Source organism: Passer montanus, unplaced genomic scaffold, assembly GCF_014805655.1.
Source record: "Passer montanus isolate IOZ18808 unplaced genomic scaffold, ASM1480565v1 scaffold137, whole genome shotgun sequence".
Taxonomy (NCBI): domain Eukaryota; kingdom Metazoa; phylum Chordata; class Aves; order Passeriformes; family Passeridae; genus Passer; species Passer montanus.
Window position 1 is genome coordinate 968,960 of NW_024360608.1, and position 24,032 is coordinate 992,991.

Below are 24,032 nucleotides of genomic sequence, written 5' to 3' on the forward strand. Positions count from 1 at the left end.
AAAGTGCTGGTGAGACACATTGTCAAAAACCCTTGAAAGCAATCCAGCATTCTGCCACTGTTCCTAGGAGAGGTGTTCCCTCTGTTTACAGGCTACAACTCCCCTCTATGTGACACATGAAACCACAGGTGCGTGCCTGTGACTCTGCAGCTGAGGATTCACCTGAGGCATGAAGTTGCAAGTCCCAAAGAGCTCCATCACAGTTAAGAATTCCACACTCTCTCAAGGAATAGCAATCCCTGATACATTTTGAGCTTTTCTTTCTACTAGGAACCCCACAGAACAGAGGACAAGTTGGTTTTTGTGTTATTCTTCTAAGGGGCCTTTACTCTTCTGAGTCATCCCCCCACTATGGTCCCTCTGCCTTTTCTGTCTCCCACTAAGTGCTCAAAAGCACAGCTCATTGCTCCACTCTTGTGGGGAGAGCCAGACCCCCAGTGGTTCTACACACCAGCTTCAGGCCTGCAAATTCTGGAGCCAGAGGGAGGAGGACCTACCATTTTGAAAACCAACAGGTGAAGCTCATACCTAGAGAGCTTCTAAGGGACAGTCAGATAACCATGTCAGAGATGGTATTGTGTTAGACTCAACAAAATTCAGAAATTTTCTTTCCAGAAGTACATTTGGGTGGTTTTTGTAGTACAGAATCTGAGCTCACCTGGCATATAGTAATCATAGATCTTGATATTGGCTGGTTTATGATCCTTCACTTGCATGTCCTGCTCCACCAGGAAAGTGTAGGTTTGAGGCTGTCTAGTCAGCTAAGACCAAGAAATGCAAGGATTAAAAACAGAAAAGGACAGAAAAGTCCTTTAAGACAACCCCTCTCACCTACTTGCACTCAGGCTCTGTAGAGACCTCACCACTGTAATAGATCTGTTCTGCTTTCTAGTCCATCTCAGAAATACCTTTTACTTCCCATTCTGTGACTGTCTCCCCTTTTTGGTCACCGAATTTAACTCAGCTCATAAGGAATATCAAAAACCTACAGAGTCAGTGTGCACTACCTAAATGGCATGCTAGTGTTCCCCCACCAATCCCACCTTCCCATCCAGCTCCACCCTGAGCTCCTTCATGCACCTTGCCTCAGTGGCTACTTTCTTATCCACAGTGACATCAGCTCTTATTCTCCAGTCTCATATAACCCTCATCATTAAGCAGACAAGTACAAGCTGTGGATGAACATCTGCTGTAGGGTAGTAGTTACATCACCTGCTGTTGATTGAGGTGCAACTTGTGTTACCTGGCAGCATGAGGTGAAATATTTCTCTGTATTTTCTGCTCTGTGCTGTAGATGTAATGAATGCAGCAGTTCTGCAAGTCTAAAGCATCCATGTGACACTAACCCACTTCCTATGGGGCCGGCTTAGCTCAGCCTACTGATAGAAACTGAGGATGAAGGATCACAGAAATGCTCCTTAGAAATGCTGGAGTTTTAAATACACTCCAGGTCTCATTTCTGGTGCTGTTTAGGTATTCATGGAGCTAGAAAAAGGCTGGAGTGGTTGTTAATCTGTTGATTCATGAGGCTGTGGAATTGAGCACTTCTGTTCACACAACCATCTGGTTTAGTTTCAAACGATCTTGGCAAAATCCATGAGCAATCTTGCGTGCTCTCTGCTGCATTCAGGTTGCTTAAGAGCTTTCTAAGATTTCAGGCTTGCTTGGATTTATTAGATTGATCTTATTACTACTCCCCAGTCCTACTCAGGCACCATATATATGGACTTTCAATAGTCTCTGAACAGTGCCAACAGATGTAGGCTTAACATGAGAGTTTGCCTTGTTTTGCTCAAGCTAAGTAGCCCTTTAAGTGGCTCTACAGATGAACAACTGCAAACTGACACTTCTCCAGATCAGCAAATGTGTCTGGTATGCAAGAACAACACTCCAGTAAACAAGAATAAAAGCTGTCAGTCCATAGCCCCTTTAATGATGATGTTAGCCCAAATTACACTCACTTCCTCCAGGTAGAGAACAACTTGGTCAGCTTTGCTTTCAACTTTCTTCACTAAAGGCATTTTCTTTAGCTGCAAATAGGGGGAAAATATCAGAAAGGCTGTAATAAAAAGCAGAAATATTCAAGGGTGTTTGTCCTTGTGAGAGTACAGGCAAATATTTATACAGCCAGGGAAGCTGTTGATGTAGAAGGCAAGGTGCAGCTTGGAAGAGACTTTGAGTATAAGGATGTCTTAGGAAGAAAATAACCCTGTTTCTCTGCCCACAGGAATGATCACATTTCAGCATACAGTCCTGTATAATGGACATCCATCACTGTTCCCATCCCAGCTGGACACAAATTCACGGTCTCACCTCTTCCAGTGAACCTGCCACGGGGCTGTATCCAGACAGCAGCTCCACTTGGATCAGGACCATGTTGGTGGACACACGGTTCCCTGTGTAGCTGCAGCAGGAACCCAGGGGACAGCACTAATGTTACTTTCTGAGCCATGATCTGCAGATACTCCAGCCCAGCTTTGGTACTCAGGTGGAGGAATGTGCCTTTCTTTCCATGTTTCTCCTGTAAGCATACCTGTTTCTGCACTGTAATAAATCTTTGTGCTTCCCTTGATCTCACTTTTAATTGTGCCAAGGACAATAAGTTCCTTGGAAGCCTTCTGGTATTACCTTCTTTAGCATGGCAGGGAATATCATATCCTATGCCTGTTCTCTTGGCAGTTCTGTCCCAAGCCAGGTGGGTGTACAGCAGAGGAGAGTGGTGTGACAGTCAAACAGGAGCAGAGGAGGGAACACTTAGGAGTATGTGGCAGTCCCACAGGACCTTCACATCATTAGTGTTTTGAGACCTAATCCCAGAGAGGGGTGAGACCCACAGACCTTGGGAGAATTTGTGGTGAGGAGCAGGAGACAAGACAGGAGTACAGTCTGAGCCACCCCTCTGGGGTCTTGTGCCTCTCACCCCGCTGGGGAGAGCACGGCGTGGTCACCTCAGCACTTGCACCCCACGAGCACAGGGGAACCCTGCCATCAAGAGCCTGGTGTGGTGCCAGAAGCATCTCAGCACAGGGGAGGAAAGGGGCAACTGAGTGTCTCCTACCGGGCATGAATGGTGACAGGGAACCGGGTGGCGTCGGGCACGGTGCACTCCGTCTGCACGGATACGGCAAAGGTGGCCTCGCTCCTCAGGGGAGGGATGTGGTACCTCAGGATGGCCTGCCAGGACAGAAAGAAGCTGGATGGCAGAGAACAGCAGGGGTTTTTTTGCTGGAGAGTATTCTTGTCTAGACTCAGCTACTGTTTGCTGTCTTGTATTGGTGTAAGAGAAAATCATGTGGCAGAAGCAGAGGTTCTGCTAGTAGTGCACTGCTCCTGGTGGATTTCTTAGAGCAGAGGAGCTGCTCTGGCTGGATGGAGATGATCCAGATTTCATCTGGGGAATAGATGTTACCATCCTGTTGGATCACAGTTACCCCAACTAACCTTGAAGCCCAGATTCTTGTAAGTTACTACAACTGTTTTCACTGTTGGCGAAGTAGCAAGGTAAGATGTTCTCTGGCTTTCAAGGCTTTTCACCAGACAGACTTCTTCTTCCTGGCTGGGCTTACCTGCAGGAAAAGACACCCATGTCCCTGCACACGCAGGGTATAATCTTGGGGAATGGCTGGTAGCTCCACTGTCTGCAGCAGGAGGCGATTGCTTTTGTCTACTCGGAAGTTTTGGCTGAACCCCTTGGAAGTGAGAGAAACCTGAAGATCAGGGCTATCCTTGCTGAAGATGTTGGTTGCATACAGGGCTAGGGCTTCCAGAGCAGCAACTGTGTCCTGAGGAAAGAGAAAAACATCAGGAAAAGTGGGATTTCTGCTTCCTATGCATGCCCAGCCCATAGCCTTTTCCTCCCTCGTACTGCCGCTATAGCACAATAAGGGTTGAGCTTTTTCCTCTGGCTTTTAGCATAGGTTTATCCATAACTCCCAGGACTTGTAAATCTATACAGCCTTTTTTAATTATTCTTTTTTTTTTTTTTTTTACTATGGGCTGTTAGAACCCACTGCTCTCAAAAAACTAGCATCAAATCTGATGATGATGATGATGATGATGATGATGATGATGATGATGATGATGATGATGATGATGATGATGGCGGCTCAAGGGGATTACCTGGGTTGAAGCAAAGCCTCCATATGGGTTTTGCTGCTTGGTGAGCCAAGACACAATTTTGGATGCCTTTTTGATTTCATCTGACGACAAACTTGATTTTGTAAGGTGAGCCATGAGGATACTAGATGTCAATTCCACATCAACAGATGGAGCCCGATACCAAGATAGGGAATCTTCTTCCTGTTTGGACTGTTGACTCCAGAATATTTGGTCATCTAGAGGTGGAGTGGGAACATTTACGGAGTGTGTAGCTGTATCTAGTGACACTGGAGTTCTACTTAGCCCCTGTATATAAGTATTAAACAAACATGTACATTGGGCATAATACACTTGGACAAGATACACATGCATAGCTCCCTGTTTGCTCCCCACAGCCTGCTTTTCCCAGCAAAACCTTGGACCTGCAGGTTGGGGAGCAGCTTCACAATGTCCGTGAAGCTCCCCTGATTTGGGTCATGGGGAGGTCAGGACGTGAGATGATCCATAGGGACAATCTGTCTCACAGTGAGGATATAACCTGGGACAGCTTGGCAAACTGAGGCTTGGATAGACAAGCCTTGGATTCCCCACAAAGCTCAGGCAGTACCGACCCTCCCTACTGCTTCCCTCCATTCCAATGGTTGTTCAACCAAGGATTTCCACACGGTTCTGCCAGTGGCCTTCCCTCATGCCCCAGAGTCTGTGGTACCTGATATTATGGCAGCCTTATCCAATCTTTTGAGGATTTTCTGCCTGAGGGCCTTGTCCCCTGCCATTGCAAAGGCGTTTGCAGCCAGTGCCAGGCTGTAGAGGTTGGGACTGCCAGAATCAGCATGGACCAGATCCCTTATACATTTCAGAGCTTTCCCCACAACTGGGTCCTAGGATACAAATGAAAGCACTCTTGTTATGGGCAGGGTGTTTGGGAAGGGAATGCAGATTTCACGTGTGCAGAAGAGGGTGGAAATCAAAGACAGAGCCCAGGCAGTGCCTGCAGGAGGCTGCACACACAGCGTGCTCCTGCTGCACATACTCACGGTGTGAGGCATCCCTGAGTGTATGAGAGCTATCACAATCACAGAGCTCAGCCCCAGGCCTTCTTCCACTGCACCCTGCAGACACCACAAAGCACAGAAGAGGGATGCTATGAGAAGGGAGAGGGGAAAGTTTTCCAGTGCCTTCTAGTCCCCTAGCAAATGCCAGCACAGGCAACAATGCTGGTCCTATTCCTTCTCCTAAGGAAACGACAGGACTGGTATCTACTTTTAAAGGTCCTGTTAACCAGAGCACTTCTCTGCCAGGGTTCCTCAGTCTCCTCTGGGTAGCTGATTCCCTCCCCCTGCTGAGGAGGGAAAACTCTTTCTCCTCCCAAATGTAAGATTTTCAGCAGATTTCAATGCCAGGAGAAAGTGATGATCCCACAACCCTGCTGCAAGGTGGCCAGTGTTAGCCCTTGAGATGGAGGTAGGGCAGGGCACTGTTTCAGTTCCCAAGTGCACATCATCAAATGCAAACCTTCATCACTCATAAATTCAAAAAGTGCCACAGTAACTAGGCAACCCTGAGTGTCACCCAAGGGCACTTCAGAGCCTTCCTCCTGCAACAGAGTTCATTTGTTCTTGGCACCCAAACTGGACCGGAGAGTGAAGGAGCTCTGAGGTACCTAATGAACCACCAGCACATGTCATACCATCAGACCATTGTTGAAGAGCTTCCCCACACTCTTGAAGCAGCCAGATGGAGTCTGACTTTTAATCAGGGCACTGGCAGCATCCTTTATATTTTGTTCATCTATGTGGATGAAGTCCCGGGCTTGGCTGAAGGTCTTCAGGACAAGAGCGGTAAGCCTAGGCCAAGGAAGGATGAAAGAAAGATATAGAACTGAATTGTCACTTGATGCATGTCTCCAAGAGGAGACAGGAGTCTCTGTGTCTTCTACTATATTCTCCTTGTAGAAATACAAGCAGGCCACAGCCCCTGTGCAGATGGAGAACTGGAAGCAATGCACATGAGGTCAAGAAGCTTGAGATCAGAACCATGTTGCAGTAAGAGAGAAAAAATTCAAATTTTCAGGCCTTCAGAGCTCTGCTAATTCCAAAAGGGAACAGCTCTGTTGCCCTGGAGGGCTGACATTTAGTGAGATCACTCAGACCCATTCCCAATCCTGTTTGGGTACCAAGCATTCTGAAACCTGTAAAGAAGGCACCTTTGCTGCCAAGTTTTCAGAATCAGTCTTGTTTGAGGTGCCCAAGAACAAACAATCCAACAGGGGTACTTCAGGTTAGTTCATTGTCATATTTGACAGAGGTGTTCTATAGATGAAGAGGAAGATTTTGTATATTTATCAAAAGAGATAAATAGGGAAAGTGATGGCCTGGGGAGTGTCAAAGCTGGCATGACATAAATGTTATGGAGTAAGAGATGGATATTGCTCTGATTTCAGCTAGAGTGGAGTTAATTTCTTCTCAGTAGCTGTTACAGTGCCATGTTTTGGATTTGGCATGAGGATGGTGTTGAGCAAACAGCTGTGTGGTGCTTAATTTCTACCTGGGCTTAAGCCACGACACCTTCCAAAATGCCTCGGGAGCAATTTCTTTTCAAAACTCCACACCTTCAGACTGCCTCAGTTTCCCCAGACCAAAATCCAAGCCAGCTCATGCCTGACCAGGTCAAACTGTTGTTCCCCAGTTATGTGTGGATATCATTGCTTACCAAGTGTTTCCTGGCTCACTTCCTTCCCCAAAGGCACTGTATGAGCCGTCTGTGTGCTTGTACAGGAGCTGCTGCTGATATCCTGCAGGAAGAGGCTGGGGGTAGTGAAGATGCTGTGAGCCTGTCCTGTTCTCCAGGAGCCAACCTGCCCCACCAATCCTGCTGATCATTACAGAGAGCATTATCTCTGAGGAATTTAGCAGAGGGGTGCCGTGTACTGCTTGTGCCACTGACATGCACTAGCCTGATTTACACTGCGGAAATTGCCATGATGCCAGGCAATCCTACTCAGCATCAGGCCTCTGCTGAGGCTTCTTCCATACAAGTACTGCAGTGGACATCACCAGCTTAACAAGCAGGAATTCACTCACCACTTTCTAGGTAGCCAATTGCCTTCTGTTTGATTTCTGGGGTCAGCTGTCCTGTTTCTTCAAGGTATCGTGTGATAAAGACGTTTGGGGCAAAATGAACCATGTTCTGCTCACCACAGCCACTGGACATCTGGAGAAGCTCGTCTATGTTGTCCAGTGCTGTTCCCATAATGTCACCTGTAGGACAGAACCACAGTTTTGGGAGCCATACACATTTTTGCATGTAAAACAACTCAGGTCTCACAGATTCTCCAGGTAACCTGCTAAGACTGATCTCAGTTCACCTCTGCTACGTGATGTCTACAGACTGTAGGAACAGTGATTTGGTACTTGGCTGTCTTTCCCCTGGCTTGGTGAAATCATACATCCATCCAGTGCCACTTGTATAGGAGAGATAGGATACTGCTCTGGAAGACAGTACACACCTTGCTGTACATATTCCCTTTCATTACTTTGTTTGCTAAAGAAGACACAGTGGCACCAGAAGAGATGTGTCCTGCAGGGAAAAATATTACTTGCCAAGACTCTTCTAAAAACTCACCTAAGAAAGAGATGTGGGCTTTCTCTGACCCAAGGACAGTGTTCTCTGGGATAGTGAAAGAGACTGTCTCTGAAGCTGAAGTTCCTGCAAACAGCAAAAACATCGGAACAACAGGCATGAGGAAGATGGCAGAGTCACAGGTGTCCCCCAGGAGATGGTATAAACAGGTCTGGGATCACGTCATCAGTTGGTGAGATCAGCATTCAAAAGAGAGGATCAGACAGAGATCTAGCCACCCATTGATGAGGGTCTGTGATGTGGTTAGGCTGTGGCTTGATGTTGCCAGGAGCTTTTAGTAGGACTGAATGTCTTTGCCTACCCATAAAAGCTCCAAAATCCCTGACTTTCTGCTCCCTACACACCTTCAGAGAGTCCTAGAGTTGTTCAAACACCACACTGCTTCTATCTGATCTCTCTATTGTGCACAGCCCCAGTAAGACAGTACTTGGGGGTCTCTGCACCTACCTTCAGGGCACAGGAGTGAGGTGTGGGTCTTTTCCTCCAGCTGCCCCTCTGCCTGGTGGGGAAAAGGCTGGTCAGCTCAGAAGGGAAAGAGGTAAAATCAGAGAGTAGCTATGCAGCACCCCACCTTTGTGCAAGCACCTTTTTCATCCTCGTGGGCCTTGGCAAAGGGCTTCACACAGACATCAGAGACATCCATGCCAACAGTGAAGTTATACTGGGAAGCAGGTTTCTAAGCTGCTGCCTGGCCTTTGACCCCATTGCCCTGCCAGCAAGCAGTTCTGACATTTCTATCCCACCCAGTGGAGGAGCTCCAACCCAAGCTATCCTCAGAATCGCTCCTTGACCAGTCTCCCTGAGAAATGTGCCCACCTCCCCAGCTGACACTTCCTTCCCAGAGCCACCCACCAGACTGTCTTGAGCCCAACACAGCCCCAGCCTCTCCAGAACCCTGCAGTGCAGCCTGACCTTCACCAGCAGGTGTTTAACCACTGTGTCCTTCCCTCCAGACTCCGGCACAACAGCTGTACGCTCCACGCAAACATCTTCCCGCTCCACCACCTCAGCAGTGACAGTGAAATTCACCTTCCCTAAGAAACAAAACATCAAGAGGCTGGTTAGCATATCTATGCCTATGTTTTAGTTCCCTTAGCCTCAGGCTGCTCACTCATGCTTTGCACAGGAGGCCAGCCTCCCTTCCAACCCAGCTCTGCTTTCTGAAGCAGCTCTGCCAGTGCTTCCCACCCCTGCCCCTCCCTTGGCCCCTTACCTAATTTTGTAGCCTTCACATCCCAGGAAAATGTTTTTGCTGAATCAGGACACAGGCAAAGAGTGAACCTGACATTTTCATGAAGAAACTCAAAATCCCTGGAGTCCATTAGGCTAAGCTGGAGCTAGAGGTGAAACAAAAGGGAGTTCAGGTTACAGAGCTGCTGTTGCTGTGTTTTTTCATTCAGGTCCTTGATTCAAATGACAGTCAATCCCACAAGCCAGAGGTGAGTGTGTTGATGGCCTGTTGCAGTATCTGTGGGACACCAGCAGTGTCCCATGGACATGCAATCCACATTTGTAAGGTTTGGCTTCTGGGGAGGGATAAACAGGTCAGTGATGGCTTTGTGTGGAACTAAACTGAACAACTTCTTTGGTGTCCTTTGCCCACTGCCAAAGCAGGCAGCCCCTCTGTTTGGGTCTTTATTAGTAAAGGAGTTCCCACAATTCCTCTGCTCCAAGCCATCCTGGAGGGAGCCACTCACCGCCATGCACTGCTTCAGGTAGCTGAAGATTTTGACTTTCAGGGGAAATGACTCTCCCCGGAAAACAGAATAGGGCAAAGTGGGTTCCACGAAGAAGGGCCTGAAGCTCCGCAGGCTGGTGGTCTCTGAGATTCCCAAGCCATGGCTCTCCGAGGTGCAGAAGGTCATGGCTCTCCAGTCTGTGATACTGTCAGGTACTGTGACAGCTAGCTCAGCAGCCCCTGATCCACTGAGGAGAAAAGAGAGTGGAAGAGGTTGCCCCACCCTGGAAAGATTGCTCTTGAGAAGACGAATGCAGAAATTCAGACTATGAAATAGAAGTGCACATGAAGGTGTGAGGATTCCTGGCAAGTAGGACAGAGGTATGGAAAGGACAGCAAAAAGGAATGACTTGAGAGGAAAATGCAACCCAAAATTTGCTTCTGAGCAGCGCTGCACTTGAAATTCTTCTTTTGTGTGGGCACAGATGGCTCACAGGTGTCCATGTTATACGCTCAGTCTGTGCCATGGAGTATAGCGTGACACTTCCTATTGGGAAGGTGTGGAGACAATGGAACATATCTCTTCTGAGGTGCATATTGACAGGACAAAAAGTAACACAGCTGGAATGTGGGAGATTCTGATTTGACATAAGAAAACACCATGAGTATGGTCAAACACAGAAACACAGTTTGAGGAATCTCTGTCCTTGGGGATACAGAGTACTTTACTACAAATTGATCTAACAGGACCTGCCTTGTGTAGAATGTTGAGCTATGGATCTCTGGAGGCCTCTTATATCCTGCAAGAGTGTGATATGTTAAATTCCTGAAGCATTTGGAAAATCTCAAGCAGAGACAGGAACTGAACCAAAACCCCATTGTCCTTATCCACTTCTTCATACCTCCCTCTTTTACTTTTGTGCACAGAAGGCACTGTCTCTGCTCCTGCCCATTCCCTCTACAGTGTCTGGTAGAAAGTCTGTATCCCTGTGGAGCCACAGCCTGTAATTACTCACTTGATGGGAACCAGAGTCCAGATGAATGTCTCTGGGAACCAGGTACGTGCTGGCGTTGACTCGCTGCCCAGCTCGGTGTGCTCTGCCTCAGCAGCTTCAACAGCAGCATCTGCTTCTGGGTACAAGCTCTCCAAGTCTGCCAGCTCATCAAAAGCTGTTGGGAATACAAGCATTCATTCAAAGGCAGAGCAACAGTGAAACCAGGATAGAGTTCAGCCAGGAAGAGCTCAGTTCTCCTTCCCTCCCACTCCTAGCCCAAACACCTTTGTCCTCTCCAAAATGCCCTCAACTTCATTATTATCTTCCATAAGACAACCCAGGAGGCCAGGAGGATTCCAATATGTGTGTGCTCCCCCATGAGACATTTTACCTGCTCACAGTTTTGCTCTCATTCCCTGCAGAAAAGCCTAGATACTGCCCAATGCCAATCTTGGTTCATTCTCTGGTTTCCACAAAGACCTCTCCTAACTGTACAAACAGATTTTCTTTGCTCAGACAGATGCCCCATTTCCTTCCTTGACTATATTATCTTCCTGTTCACCAGGCGAAGCTTCCAAACACGTTCAAGCCCTGCAGCCACCCCTCTGCCCCTCCAGTGCTCTGGACACACATTCCTGCTAGGGCTATTCTCCTCTCCCTGTGGAGCACATCTGCTGTACAACCTCCCACTCATGCCTGTAAGCCATCCCCAGCTCCTAAGTACACTGCATGTTCAGCTGCCCATGTGCAGCCTATATGTTACCCGTCATCTCCAAAGAAACAGGAAAAATCGAGATGTACACATGTAGTCGTAGTCAAAAGTGGTCTGGGTGCGGCACTCAATTGGAGACTTGATTTTAAGGTTGGTTAAAAATGTTAGACCTGCATTCTGGAGGAAAGAAGGGGGAGAAAAGAAGGTGTATTTCTGTGGAGGTGTTGATGTGTCCAAGGGTCTGTCTCTACACCCTCCTCCCAGCACATCACAGCTACTCTGTGTTGTTGCACCTCATCACAACCTGCAAATTTATATCAGGAGAGAAGGCAGAACTGCCCTGCTCCCAGAACCTGGTCCTCATGCCAAAGGATTATGGGGGTGACCACTTGCATGTGCATGTCTGTACATAAAGTCATTATTTTGGCACCACAGTTTGCTGCCCACCCTAACCCAGACTATTCGTTATCCTTTACTGCCATTCCTTTCTACTGCTCTTTCTCTCCTTTCCCCGGGTTCCCCTTTTCTCTCAGGTCCTTTGCTTCTCCAGCTTCCAATTTTCTCCAGCACAGGCTGACAATCCACTCTGCTTCCAATCCCTAGAAACTCTAAAGAGGACTAATGGGGAGCTGGGTTCTAGGAATCTGCCTGATCAATGGGAATTTATCATACTGGGAGCATACAGTGTCATTGATCTCTTAGTTCAGAAGCAAATTCAGATCATGAAGTCACCAGCATTTATAGGAAAAACAATATGTTAAGCTATCCAGTGCTGAACTGGGATAAAAAAGGGCTCAGCTCTGATATTTCAGGCTTTCTGGAAATTAGATTTACCTTCAGAAGTTCATAAACATCTGGCTGGGACACTGCATAAGAATATCTGTTGTACATGAATGGTGACATCATTCCTGGTGAAGGGGTGGTCTGAGAGGCATCAATGATTCCTGGGCTCTTGTGGATGGTGCAGTAGTCACTGTAGACATCTGTGAGGGTGCTGAGCTGCTCCTGAGCATAGCTGAACATATTATACACCTGTAGAGAGAGAATGAAAACAGTACAGGTCAGTGTGAGAGGTGCGAAGATCTCAGTTTCTATCCAGAGATTTCCTGTGACCTCAGAGGCCGAGCTCAGGTCCTGCCTGTCACAAAAACCCAGCCCCGAGGGGTTTTGAATTTTATGGAGAGCCTCCACAAATTTTGGATGTGTAGCATCAGAGAAGAACATGAGCCCCTCTGGGGTCTGGCTGCATAGCTGTGGCCAATTCTAGCTTAACAATTGTACCTGTGAACTGGATGCAAACACTAAGGACATCTTCCCTGCATGGGGGAACATTGGATAGCTTCTTGTCTGACTGAAGACACATCCTGGATCCACCAAGAGGTAATTCAGGTGTCCTTAGACCAAGGTCTAAAGGAGAAAAGGGACCCTTCCACTGCCAGTACATCACTTAGAGGCCACTCTGTGAATGGAAGGACTATCTGGGTCACGTGTGCTGGAACAAAGACATGGAGCTTATCCCATGTTTGGCATTTTTTTTAACATGACTTTTTTTTCCGAGCATTGTCATGAATCGGTTCAGGAGATGGATGTCTCTTGTATTCTGCTTGCCACTGTGGTAAAGCACAAGTAAGTGTGCTTTTTTAAAGTGTAAGTTTAACCCGGATGTGACTTCAGGCTGTAGCTGGGGACGACAGTGGGTTATTCCAACAGAATACACCCTCTGTAGACACTGGGAATTTTGGCTGGTGTTTGATGTTGGCCATCATTTTTTCTCATTAAACTATGCCCTGTCCCCATTCAAGCACTTGTTGGTATATCCACCATGCCTTATTAGCCAGCAAAGGTCAGCACTGGAGTGACTTACACTATCCCTGGATAGCTCAGCCTCTGGCCTCAGGAGAAGGACACTTTTGTCTACTGCACGGATGCTGCACAGGGAGCCTGGTGCAGCCTGCAAATGGAGATGTACAGTCGATCCTGGGAGAGCCACTGCCTCTGAGAAGCCAAGCTCCACCTGAAACAGCAGAAGAAAAGGGGACTACAGGCACTGAGAGATGAAGGAAAGGGGAAGCTGCTGGATTCTGGGGAATATCTACTGCCAGTTTGCAGATCATTAGCCACCCTCCAGCCTACCTGCCCCTCTATGCTTTGTGCACTGCTTACGTGGTTCCTGAAGCAGCTGGAGACTTTCAGACGGAAGGTGTCAGCTGCCACTTGTCCCTCAGGGAAGGCAATGTAAACAAAGAGGGTAGCCATGGATGAAATGAGGTCAATGGGCAGAGTGATGTTGAAAGTCCCACTGTACTGACCTGAAGGATGAAGGAAAAATTGAAAAAGTATGGCAAGGTGCAAGGAAGTCTTCAATCCAATGATTACAGCAGCAATGTGCTCTTCCTCTGGAATACTTCAGTACAGATTTTTACATAAAAACTATTCTGCCTTGCTTCTGGGGAGGCCACAGCTAGGCTAGGATGGAGGCTTTATAGCACTGACCTTGTATCATGACACACCTTGGCAACAGTTAGCACTTGGAAGAGAAATGAGTCTTTCTACTTGAGCCCAGAAAGACTCCATAAGTTACTTTGGCATTTTCCTGCTTGGCAGATAAACTCTGACAGTTTCATCATTTGATCAGCAGAAAAAAAAGAAAAAAGGAAATTAAAAGGCAGAAAAAAGACAGCATATTTCCTATAGTTTTTTTGTGCCAGCTTAGTGGTTTCCTGTTAGTCTCAGATCTCTTTTGTCCCCTTCTCCATCTAGGCTGGAAAGACTTTCTTGTTGGATCCTTAATCTGTTCCTGGTAGTTAGATGCTCTTACCTGATGGTGGATCAAGAAGCACTGCTGTTTGGCCATGATGCACAAGGGACCCTCTGGCCATAACCTAAAGGGTAATGAACAGAACAAAGGGTTGAGAGTGCCTTTGCTACACGTTTCTCGGCCAGCAAAGGGCCCCGTGCTGACACACCCTGGGCTCAGAGCTGACCTCGCTGGTGCTGCCTACACTCACCAGGTGGTAGAAGCGTGCCCTGGCAGCCCAGTGTCCCAGTTCTGTGGCAATTATGTGGTAGTGCACAGTGACCTGCTGCATATCCCCACAGGCTGGCACTGTCTGCACGGGCTGGATCCTCACGGAGCTGTGGCTGGAGGAGTAGAAGGCCCTCAGGGGGAGCGATGCCATGCCGTAAGAAACCTTCATGTTTCGACCATTCGCGTCCTCCGGCTGGGACTTTGCCTGGGGCACAGAAAAAAGTGTCTGAGGATTTCCTGCAGCTCTTCCTATGCCAGAACCAAGGCTGACTAAACAGTGGGCTCTGAACTATCCCAGTGTAGGGTGTCTACTTCCACCTACACCAAGTTCAATCAGTCCTCTTCTGCAGAGCTTGGCATTTGCCTGCTGTACCACACTCTGGGATAACTAGTGCCTAAACAGGAGCAGGGAGCTGTATACTGCTAGGCCTTTAGCTGAAGTCTGAAATTCTGCCATGCTGCTGCTACCCTGGGAGCAATCCAGGTAATTTGACTATGTAAAGTGGCTTATCAGCCCCTGGATCAAACCACTGAACTCTTTGCTTCTGTCTGCTATATGTGGGTAAAGTATTAGCATAGGTCTGCCCTTATAATGTATTTCAATTCTAGTTACCTTCTTAGCTCCAGACTGGTTTGTAATAATGGTTCCTAACCTGTAATATAACTTTACTGCTGTTGTCCCATGCTGATGTCTCTAAGACAAAGGAGGCCATCCCAGTGTCATCTGTGAGGTAGGTCTTGGCTTGCCTCCTGCTCCCATAGGACACGGTAAGAATCACCTTCTTGTTCTTCAGGGGTGTCCCACTGGCACTTCTGAGTTCCAGCTGTAACAATGCAGAGAACAGTCAGAGAATTGGAAGACTCGGGACTGAAAATCCACCTCCCAGTAGAAGTCCCAGATCCTTCTCTGCAAAGGGACTCAGTGTAATATTTAACTTCTCCAACCCTTCTCCATATATGCAGTAGCCATCTCATCTGGCAAAGCCACAGATCCTGCAGTCACACCTTTGGATAACCTCTTGGTAGAGATGTCAAAGGGGATACTGGGACAGAAGATTTGCTGGCAGCTTTGGGCAGCTTAGAACAAGGGGACCCCTGGGCACTTCTGTGCCCACCACCTGCTTAGGCCCAGCCGCTGGGCTTTCCATGTTTCTTCCCTTTTCACTCACATTTCCGTAGTAGGGAGCTCCTTGCTGATAGTAGTAGCTCGTCCCCCAGAACTGGAGAGTTGTGATGTCAAAAGTGACCTTGCAGTTTTCAGTGGTGTTGAACTCCACCCCTGGGAAAGACAGGAGGCACATGCAGGTGAGGAGTGTGTCTAAGCAGGCATCAAGACTGGATAAACTCAGTTAAGGGGTGTACTATCACTCACAGGGCACTGCAGTTTCTCCATGCAGCTTCAGGAGTCATTTAACACACATGCACTCAGCTATAGTGCCTCCTACACTCTGATGACAGCAGTCTATCTGGCAGTTTCTCTGTCAGACACTTCTCAAACACTCTTTCCCACTTTAAGATGGTCCTACTCATAATTGTACTCTTCCATTCTCCTTCCCTCCTCACAGCAGTCACTGAAAGGCAGCATTTTTCCTTGCCTTTCCCATGTCAGTTTGCATGTCTCGTCCCATGTGCCCACCTGAAATCACTGCACCTGTTTGTTAAATGAAAGTGTGTCACTGCTTCTGGCAAGGGGCTGTGAAACATTTTCTTCACAGGAAGAAAAGGAAGGCCTTCCAAAATCTTGTGGGAGTGGGAACCTTATAAGAAACATTATCTCCCTATCTGGCATGCGGAGATAAATCTAATGAGGAGCAAATAACAGTACACAGTCAGGGCCTTGGTAATCTCTAGTTGCTCTGAATAATATCTCTTTCCAATGGCCTGTCCTAAAATATGTTTTAAGAACAAGAGAACCTGGCCTGGCCCACCTCTGTACCCATTTTTAATGTGATGAGAAGACAAGAGAAAGCGGCTCTTGCCCATCTCTGTCAAAACAAAATGACTGCCAGAGCAGGCATCAAGACTGCATGAAGTCAATTATCTAATAAATAAAAACACAAAGAAAAGCACATTTTACAAGTGTATAATAGAAGATTTTTCACAAAGTGTAGAATCAGTTTTTTCTACCTGTTCCACTTTCTTTCAGAAAAGCCTCAGCCTCCAGATTGAAATCATAATTATCACCATGCTTCCGGTGGAAAATCTTAGTATTCACTTCAGTGGAAAAGCAGCCGTCCTCATTTGTCTGGGAATATGAAATTGTATTTGTTAACCAATCATGAAGGCAAAAGACCATTCTGTCTCTTTGCCCTCTTTCCTGCCTTTTGCAAGAGGGGTGGGTATCTCCCATGCTCACCTCGCCGGTGTAATCCTTACAGATACTGCGCTTGGCTTTGGAAGACTTCCGGTTATAGCGGATGTGTTTACGGCACACCACAGCCCTTACGCTACCCTGGACTGCTTTCCCATAGGTGTACCTGGCAAAGGGGGCACAGAGGGCTTACACTCACACAGGAGCATTGGCTCAGCAGTGAGTGATGTCAGCTTTACCCTGAGGTTTGCAGCTGCACAGCCCAGCAGCCTGCAGTGTATTCATGGGCCATCAGCTCAGCAGAGGAGGCCAAGAAGTACAAATGGCCTCATCAGATTGAGACAGAAGGCACTGGTGGGTGAGTTCTCTTCAAGTCAACACTAGTCCCACCAGGCAGGGCTAGGGGACACTGTGTTGGCCACAAGCCGAGCCATTATTCCTACACACCTGTCACTAACAAATACAGCAGAGGTGCTGTATTGTAGGGCACATGCTACACTGAGGGAATGCACTGCCACACTTTCAGACTCACAGAGAAAGTAGGGAGAGAGAATATGGAGAAAGGTGAGAGTCCAGGAGAATTGCTTGGCAAAGGATGATGGGGTACCAACTCTTGGGGTGGGGGTAGGGTTGGCAGAGACCACTTTGAGCTCAGTTATTGATGGCTGTGCATTTTCCAAACCAGTCAAAATGCACCTTCTGCCACGATAAGTCAGCTCACATGCCACAGACGTGGAGAGGGAAGTTTTCCTCTAGGATGGTGACCACCTGAGGCATCTGGATGGAGACACTGAACTTGGGCAGCACTGTGTGAAAGCAAGAGAAAGATAATTCAGTGAGAATAGAAAGACTTAATTTGCTCCAATCCTTCCAAAGTTGTGTTGTGTACAGAAAAAAAAATAAAAATCTCTCCTTTTGTTCCAGCACATGGCCTAGTAGGAAAACACCAACAGCCCAGCTGGGAGAATGGGATGGGAGTAGGCAGCTTGAGTCTCCTTCCCAGAGCACAGCTGTGGGGCATTGTCTCAGTCCCATCCTCAGGACATGGGGGAGGAGAAAGCTGGTGGGCCTGGGTGAAGGTCAGTGATCACACCTGTGGGCAGGCACTTGCGCTTCCCAGCAGACAGCACAACCAGCACAGCTGTTCACAGCTGCATGGCCCATCCAGCTCTGTGTGAGGAGGCGGGGCTGGAGGCTGGCAAAACACCTTTCTCTGCTGCCACCAGCTTCCTGAGACTCTTACCATACTCCTCTACCCGAAAGGTGCGTGTGAGGCCAGGCATTCTGATGGTGTACTCTCCAAGCGGTGCTTCTGCAGCCAGTGGGAAGGACAGATCCACAATGCCTCCCACGGGTGTAACATCCAGCCACTGCGCAATTCGGTTCCCTTTGGGGTCCTGCACAGGTGGAGCAGAGAGCAGTTACTTTCCAGTGCAAAAAGACTCTTTTGCAGAATGTCCAAGATACCAGGGCATGGTCTGACCACATATTCTCTTGTGCTGAGAGCCCAGGTCTATGGCACAGCTACAGTGCTCAGGTAAGTCCAAGCTCAAAGAGGAAAGGACTTTTCTCCCTGTCTCATTGACAAAGTAAACCTGTGATATTCCCTTCTGGCACTGCCATCTCTGACTGCTGCAAAACTGTTGTTTACTGCCTGCCTGTCTCACTAAGAGAAAGAAGTGGTCCTTGGAGATCTCTGTGGTCACCTGAGCTGGCACAGCCCACAAGGTAACTGTGGAGACACTCTGCCTAAGGCACAAGCTACTGGGGAGTGATGTCTTGAATTCCCAGGAAACAATGGGGAAATGATGCAGGACTCCATGCAGAGGAACAATTGAGGCCCAGTCATGAAGGACAGTGCCCTCCCACTACTGGTTCTGGGAGGGCATGGTGCAGAACTCTAGGCACAGCCACACTGCCCGGCCACTAGGAGCTTTGTGATGAGTTGATGGGACTGTTTCCATTCATTCTGAGCTAACTGACTTTCTGCACCGATATTTCCCAACCACCATCTCCAAACCTGTGTCTTCCCCAAGGTGAGAAGAGTTCATCACTTACAGTAAAGTAGGAGCTTTACCTTCAGTTCCACCAGGCGCTGCTGTGGGGAGAAAACAACAGTTACTGGTGGGATGCTTTCAGATAAGTTACCATCCACCTCCCTGGTATTTTTTATTTCCCTAACCATCCACCAGTTTTCTCTAAGCCATTCCCAGGGACTGCCCATAACCCATTAGCAGGTCCTGTCTTGCAGGTGGTGCCCAACACTGTTTGTAAGCACCAAAGGCAATTCTGAGACCAGATGTATACACTGTACATCTCCTGGCTGGGCCAAGCACTGATCTAGAAGATGTGCAGGCAACTCACAACATTTCCAGACTTCAGGTGTCTTCCCTCTTGACTTACTGTTTCACTGCTGGCAATAAAGTTCTGATCCAAGGTCACAATCCGCAATTTGACTACAAAGCAAAAGGAAAACAGGCTGGCTGAAATGAAATCAAGTCTCTCAATAGAAAATAACAAGAACACCTGGCTAAGAAAGATGTGTACACATGCTTCACTGACAGGATGAGGGCAGCAGATAGAGCCATCCACTCCTAGGCCTATGCCCAAAGCCCTGCTAGGAGCTGGCAGCCTGCTAGAAAAAAAATGTGTTAGGTGGGGCAGTGTGGGGCTTTCTGGGAAAGATGGCTGTGCTGGTGGGAAAGAGCATTTTTCTGGACACTGGACCTGTGGTGGGCCACTCAGTCTTGCCTGCAGTGAAGGCCATCCCAGTGGAAAGTGTGGAGAGGCTTGGGGCAAACAGCTGAACCCTGTGGTGATCTGAGCTGTGCAAGGGCAGTGGTGGGACCGCAATCCTCACCTGAGGAAGTCTGGGGGGAAGAAAGGGACTGAGAGCCCTGACAGACAGACATGGCTTTGACTGGAGCAATCATGAGTATAACACTGTGGCTTCTAAATCTTTTCTCACACATCAAGGAAAACACACAAGCCCTGTTCACAGTGGCATACAGCACTTTGACACAGGAGAGAGATATTCCCAAACCCTTCAAGGCCTAGAAGGAAGCCTGTGGCCCATCTCCCTTCCTGAGCAGGTCTTGCTCATAGGACAATTTTGTGGCCTGAGGACCACTCTGTCTCTCACAAGACATGGCATTCTGTCCATACCAATCTGTCCAGGTTTGTACACAGGTTTGTCTGTCTGGATGAAAGTCTTCTTGTCTGCATGCTTGATTAGGACTTTCTGTTTCTTCTGGAACTCTGAGTTGGCTTCCATGACTGTGATAACAACAAAAGCCACTTCCTCAAGGCTTCCAACAGGAGCAGGGACCTGCAGGCATAGTTATAACCATTCAGGGTGGATCCCATTCACTGATCCCAAGGTTTTTGGAATAACAATTGTGATATAACTTTTGGGTTGCTCTAGTTCTTCTTGCCTGGAAAGACTTCATATAACATTTCTAGAAGGGGGAGATATATAGCAGAAAGGACAATGGCTGGCTGAAGCAGAAGATTTACTGGCCAGTTAAGATGTCCACATGGGAAGGCCCAACTCTTTGTATTCCTGCACAGCAAGAGCAGAACTCATACAATATCCACCCTAGTGAGAACCCTTGAAAGTATCTTACTCACCTGGAAGCTTGTGCAATAAAAGAAAGGGAACTGAGAGATGGACTGAGTGATCAGAGTCTCATTCCCAGCTCTGCTTTGCAAGGTGACTGACACATGGATTGGGACTGCTTGCTCTCTGCTGAGCTGGAGACACACTGTCTCTGAGAAGGGGTAGTAGAGCTGAGATGGTATTGCCACAGCATAGTTTCTGAAAAAAGTAAAAATTAAACAAAAAAGAAAAAAAAAAGAAAAAAGAAAAAGGAAAAAAAGAAAAAAGAAAAAAGAAAAAAGAAAAGAAAAAAGAAAAAAGAAAAAAGTCAGGTTAAACTGACTTTCTGAGAGGGCAGGTTTTGATCTGTATTTAGGTACTTCCTAACAGACTTCTGGTCTCTTCACTCTGCTGTCATGACACCACTGGGACAAGACACTGTTCTCATCTATGGGTACTGCAGACATTGACAGTGAGGCAGCACTATATGCTGTGTACACATATAAAATTATAAAGTCACTGCCTTACAAACTGAAAGTGAAAATAAGGTGAAGGGGCCTCCCCATGTCACCCAAGGAATCAGCACCATCTTGGCTTTCTTGCAGGTTTCGCAAGTCTTCAATGTTTTCACTGAACCACACTACATTATCACCATCAGTTTTGTTGGCTGGTTTCCCCACTACTCTTGGGCTCAGAAACAATGCCCTCTGCAAGGACCCAGTGTCCCAGCTTCATGTCCCAGCCACAGAGACTCAAGAGCACCTTCACTTCAGCTCCTGACACTCCTGTCCTCTTTGCTCTCTACTTGCTCTCCCATCTCTGCATCTACACTGAGCTGCGTTCATAACACCACAAAGCTTTTCACAGTTTGTTTCCATCTTTTACTGTACTGTAGCATCTAGGACCAACAAAAAGCCAACATTCAAGCAGACTTCAAAATTCTTATTACTGACTCCTCCCACTCACTGCCTCTGGACAGGCTCAGCCAGCAACATGTTTTGCAGGAAGCAGAGGGCAGGGCCTGGAAAGATCAGAAAAGCAGGAGGAAGGGAGGTGACCTGCTGGCAGTTTTCAGCTGGAGCTCAGCACCCTGGCGAGAGGGAGTCAAAGTCCTGCTGGCCAGGAGCCTGAGGCTGCTGTCACACTTGAGTGCTGCCAAGCTGCCTTAGGATCTCAAAACACATAAAAACAACATCTTGTTTTTCCTCCTTGAGCTGAGTCATGGGACCTCCCTCTTGCCACTTGTGCCAAAGGATGGGATGAGCACTAAAAATTCACTGCTTAAAACCTCCAACATCCCCCTTGCTTTTAATGATCTGGAACATTTTATTACACCCCTTTAACATTTCATCCTTTGTCCTTGCCTTCTGAGCTATAAAAGTAAGAAAGTACATCTCTGGGGCTGTCATCCAAGGGTCCCAAAATCCAAGCTGGATCATGAATCTATGAAAAAAATTGGAATACAGGCAGGACAGCAGACAACCTGTTGACCAAGCAAGTGGTATTTCCATAAATCAAAGCTTCATGCTGAGAGTAACAGTGGCAAGCAGACAGCAGTAAAATACATCCTTTGTGTGGGAGCTTGTCAGCCTATGGAACATGTCCTAGAGGAAGTACTCCCACTGGAGAAGGTTTTTAAAACTAGGCTTGTACACACCATGCCACATGCAGCAGGAGGGAACCCTGCTACAACCCACTGCCATCTTTTTCACTGTAACATCTACTGCTCAAGCACAGCCATGCTTCCGTTGGCACTTGTGCCATGGCTGCAAAAGCAAACTCCTTCTAAAAAAGCAAGAACAAGTTCACAAGCCAGGACATCGCAGCAGGGTCTGCTGGAACAGGAGCTGCATTCCTGACAAAGTATATGAAGAGAAGCTGTGCTGGGAATTGTCCTTGAGAGAGGTCTGAGGAAAGGCGTGGTGGGAGCAGACGCCCAGCCAAGCCTGAACGAACACACTGCTGTACCAAGGGCATCCCTACCAGATGCTTGGGCTCATGGCTGCTCACTTTGTAAAGGCACTCAGCTTTGCTGGCTAAACCGTTAAATGGTGACCTATGACTCTGGCAAGAAAGGCTTAGCCCAAAGGAAACATATTCTGTAACGTGAGATATTGGGAGGTCAGAATTAAGCACATGCAGAAAGCTGGCAGAGTCGTTCTGCCTGAGTCCTTGCTGAAATACATGGTCCACATCAAGGGCACTAAAGGAAGAGCCAGTTAGCAGGGGGAATGTGAGGAAACGGCACATGGAAACCAAGCAAAACCTTGGGAACCTGAAAAATTATGCCTCCCTGGAAAAACACTCCTCACCTTAAGACTTCTGTCCCATTTCTGTCATCTACTTCCACCCCCGCCAGGATCCCTCACAGACCAGAGCACATTTGCAAAGCAGTGAAGTTCTTACAGCATTGCAGGCATTCCAGCCGTGCTAGGCAGGAGAAGGATGCAGCCCCACAGGAAAATGATCCTCCTCATAGCTGATTGCAGGTCGAATTCCACCAAGGAAAGCTTAGCCACTCCTCAGTACCCCCTTCTCCCCTGATCCTGCTGTGTTCCTTCTCCCCCTCATCCAGAGCCGAAGAAGCATGCAACTCCTGCCCTGACCAGACGCCCGTTCCTCCCTTGGCTTCAAAACCGAGGTGGAGATCGGGCTGCTCGTGGCTGGAGTGTGGGCGGGAGAAAGGGGTGGTGACAGTGTTCACTGCCTACAAGCCAGAGGCAGCTGCTTCGAGGCTTGTTGGTGTTTCTCTGGGACAGGGCTTGTCTGCCTTAGTCAGCACAGCTGCTGGCAGCAGGAGTACTTACTTACTGTATTTGGTACAGAGGCCCAAAAAAAAATTCCCAGCTTTTCACTGGGGCATCATCAGAAACATTTGGATACAAATTAATTCTTTGTGATGTCTCTGGATTTTTCTCCTTGGTTCTTCTGTAGAACTTAGGTATTATTTGCTTCTTACTGAAATTTTACTCCTGACCTGCAGCCTCCAGCTGGACCAGCCCAGGGCTTCACATGCAGCTCTGCCAGTGTCCGCATTCCTCCCTGGAGGAAGGGAAGAACTTTAGCATTTTATGATCTTTTGCTTGTCTTTGTATTTTTTGTCTCACTAGTTTAGACTTGAACTCAAACTGCATTTTAATTTTACAGGCTGAAATGTGCTCCCAGATCAGTGACATACAGTGCTTTAAACCTGAGGTTCTCTGCAATGTCAATGGTAGGTTAAAGGCTGGTGTTCCCCTGTTACATCAGACTGTGGTCTAGGAGAGTGGGTGCTAAGCACACAGATGGAGACTGTGCCAAAGTAAATTCAGGGGATTGCTACAGCTGGGAGCAAGGCACGGGTGGATGGCAAATTCCCTCTGTGCTTGTATACCTTTGATTGTGCTCTGCTAAAACACAGCAGGGGCCAGGACAGAATGTGGATGTCCACCACCTTCAGGTGAGGTTGTAACTCGAGGGCAAATTCATCCAAGCCCTGTGCACTTCACTGCTGCCACTCAGGAGGTGGAAACACAAGGATGTATTGGCCAGGAAGAGTCTGGGGGAGAGGGGTGGTGGTGCAGAATCACCTTAGGGCAGGGGGTGACAGACTGGGCATCCAGCTTGGACACATGTAAAGTGGAGATTTGATAAAATGTGTGTGAACTTAAAGTGTCGTGCTTTATTTGGAAAGGCCGAAGAGTGGAACTATGAGAGGAGTTGGCATAGCAGGAACTGCCCTGGAAAAGATTCTGTACCCAGGAGGATCAGACATGTCTGGGATGGATGGGTGGACAGAGGTAGTGATGCACTGAATAGGCAAGGTTTGAAAGGTTTTTACTCCCAGCTTATGAGAAGATCACTAATGTTGCTTTTTACAAGCTGAGGTCAGTAGCTGACATGCAGATTTGGCTTTCATCAGATACTACAGCCAGGATCCAGACCAACCCTAGATGAGATGAGACTCTCCCAAGTCCCCTTCAGCTTGAGT

The 24,032-nt window shown here is 47.7% G+C and overlaps 2 protein-coding genes across 4 annotated transcripts in view; one reads left to right on the forward strand and one right to left on the reverse strand.

The window, feature by feature from the left end:
* Positions 1-2,358, forward strand: part of LOC120497753 (alpha-2-macroglobulin-like protein 1) — a 21,775-nt gene extending 19,417 nt beyond the window's left edge. The window contains exon 29 of the mRNA XM_039699640.1: positions 2,228-2,358. The gene's annotated coding sequence lies outside the window, so the exon portion shown is untranslated. The remainder of the gene's footprint in view (positions 1-2,227) is intronic.
* Positions 1-22,708, reverse strand: part of LOC120497757 (alpha-2-macroglobulin-like protein 1) — a 23,958-nt gene extending 1,250 nt beyond the window's left edge. Inside the window, exons 1-34 of one of the 3 annotated variants that reach the window (XM_039699650.1) lie at positions 22,469-22,708; positions 20,095-20,281; positions 19,630-19,792; positions 18,868-18,920; positions 18,542-18,559; positions 17,708-17,861; positions 17,186-17,270; positions 16,510-16,630; positions 16,281-16,398; positions 15,323-15,432; positions 14,807-14,977; positions 14,134-14,358; positions 13,944-14,007; positions 13,289-13,434; positions 12,990-13,139; positions 11,960-12,157; positions 11,215-11,302; positions 10,435-10,588; positions 9,438-9,666; positions 8,954-9,077; positions 8,653-8,774; positions 8,188-8,239; positions 7,723-7,806; positions 7,182-7,358; positions 6,811-6,892; positions 5,789-5,945; positions 5,136-5,210; positions 4,808-4,979; positions 4,120-4,334; positions 3,567-3,782; positions 3,059-3,174; positions 2,314-2,404; positions 1,962-2,030; positions 659-761 (exon numbers count right to left, since the gene is read on the reverse strand). In XM_039699650.1, coding sequence (XP_039555584.1) covers positions 659-761; positions 1,962-2,030; positions 2,314-2,404; positions 3,059-3,174; positions 3,567-3,782; positions 4,120-4,334; positions 4,808-4,979; positions 5,136-5,210; positions 5,789-5,945; positions 6,811-6,892; positions 7,182-7,358; positions 7,723-7,806; positions 8,188-8,239; positions 8,653-8,774; positions 8,954-9,077; positions 9,438-9,666; positions 10,435-10,588; positions 11,215-11,302; positions 11,960-12,157; positions 12,990-13,139; positions 13,289-13,434; positions 13,944-14,007; positions 14,134-14,358; positions 14,807-14,977; positions 15,323-15,432; positions 16,281-16,398; positions 16,510-16,630; positions 17,186-17,270; positions 17,708-17,861; positions 18,542-18,559; positions 18,868-18,920; positions 19,630-19,792; positions 20,095-20,281; positions 22,469-22,539 — 4,360 coding nt within the window. In that variant the 5' untranslated portion in view covers positions 22,540-22,708. Of the gene's footprint in view, positions 1-658; positions 762-1,961; positions 2,031-2,313; positions 2,405-3,058; positions 3,175-3,566; positions 3,783-4,119; positions 4,335-4,807; positions 4,980-5,135; positions 5,211-5,788; positions 5,946-6,810; positions 6,893-7,181; positions 7,359-7,722; positions 7,807-8,187; positions 8,240-8,652; positions 8,775-8,953; positions 9,078-9,437; positions 9,667-10,434; positions 10,589-11,214; positions 11,303-11,959; positions 12,158-12,989; positions 13,140-13,288; positions 13,435-13,943; positions 14,008-14,133; positions 14,359-14,806; positions 14,978-15,322; positions 15,433-16,280; positions 16,399-16,509; positions 16,631-17,185; positions 17,271-17,707; positions 17,862-18,541; positions 18,563-18,867; positions 18,921-19,629; positions 19,793-20,094; positions 20,282-22,468 lie in introns of all 3 variants that reach the window. The other 2 variants (XM_039699649.1, XM_039699648.1) reach the window with 2 other exon arrangements.
* Positions 22,709-24,032: the final 1,324 nt, after the last annotated feature.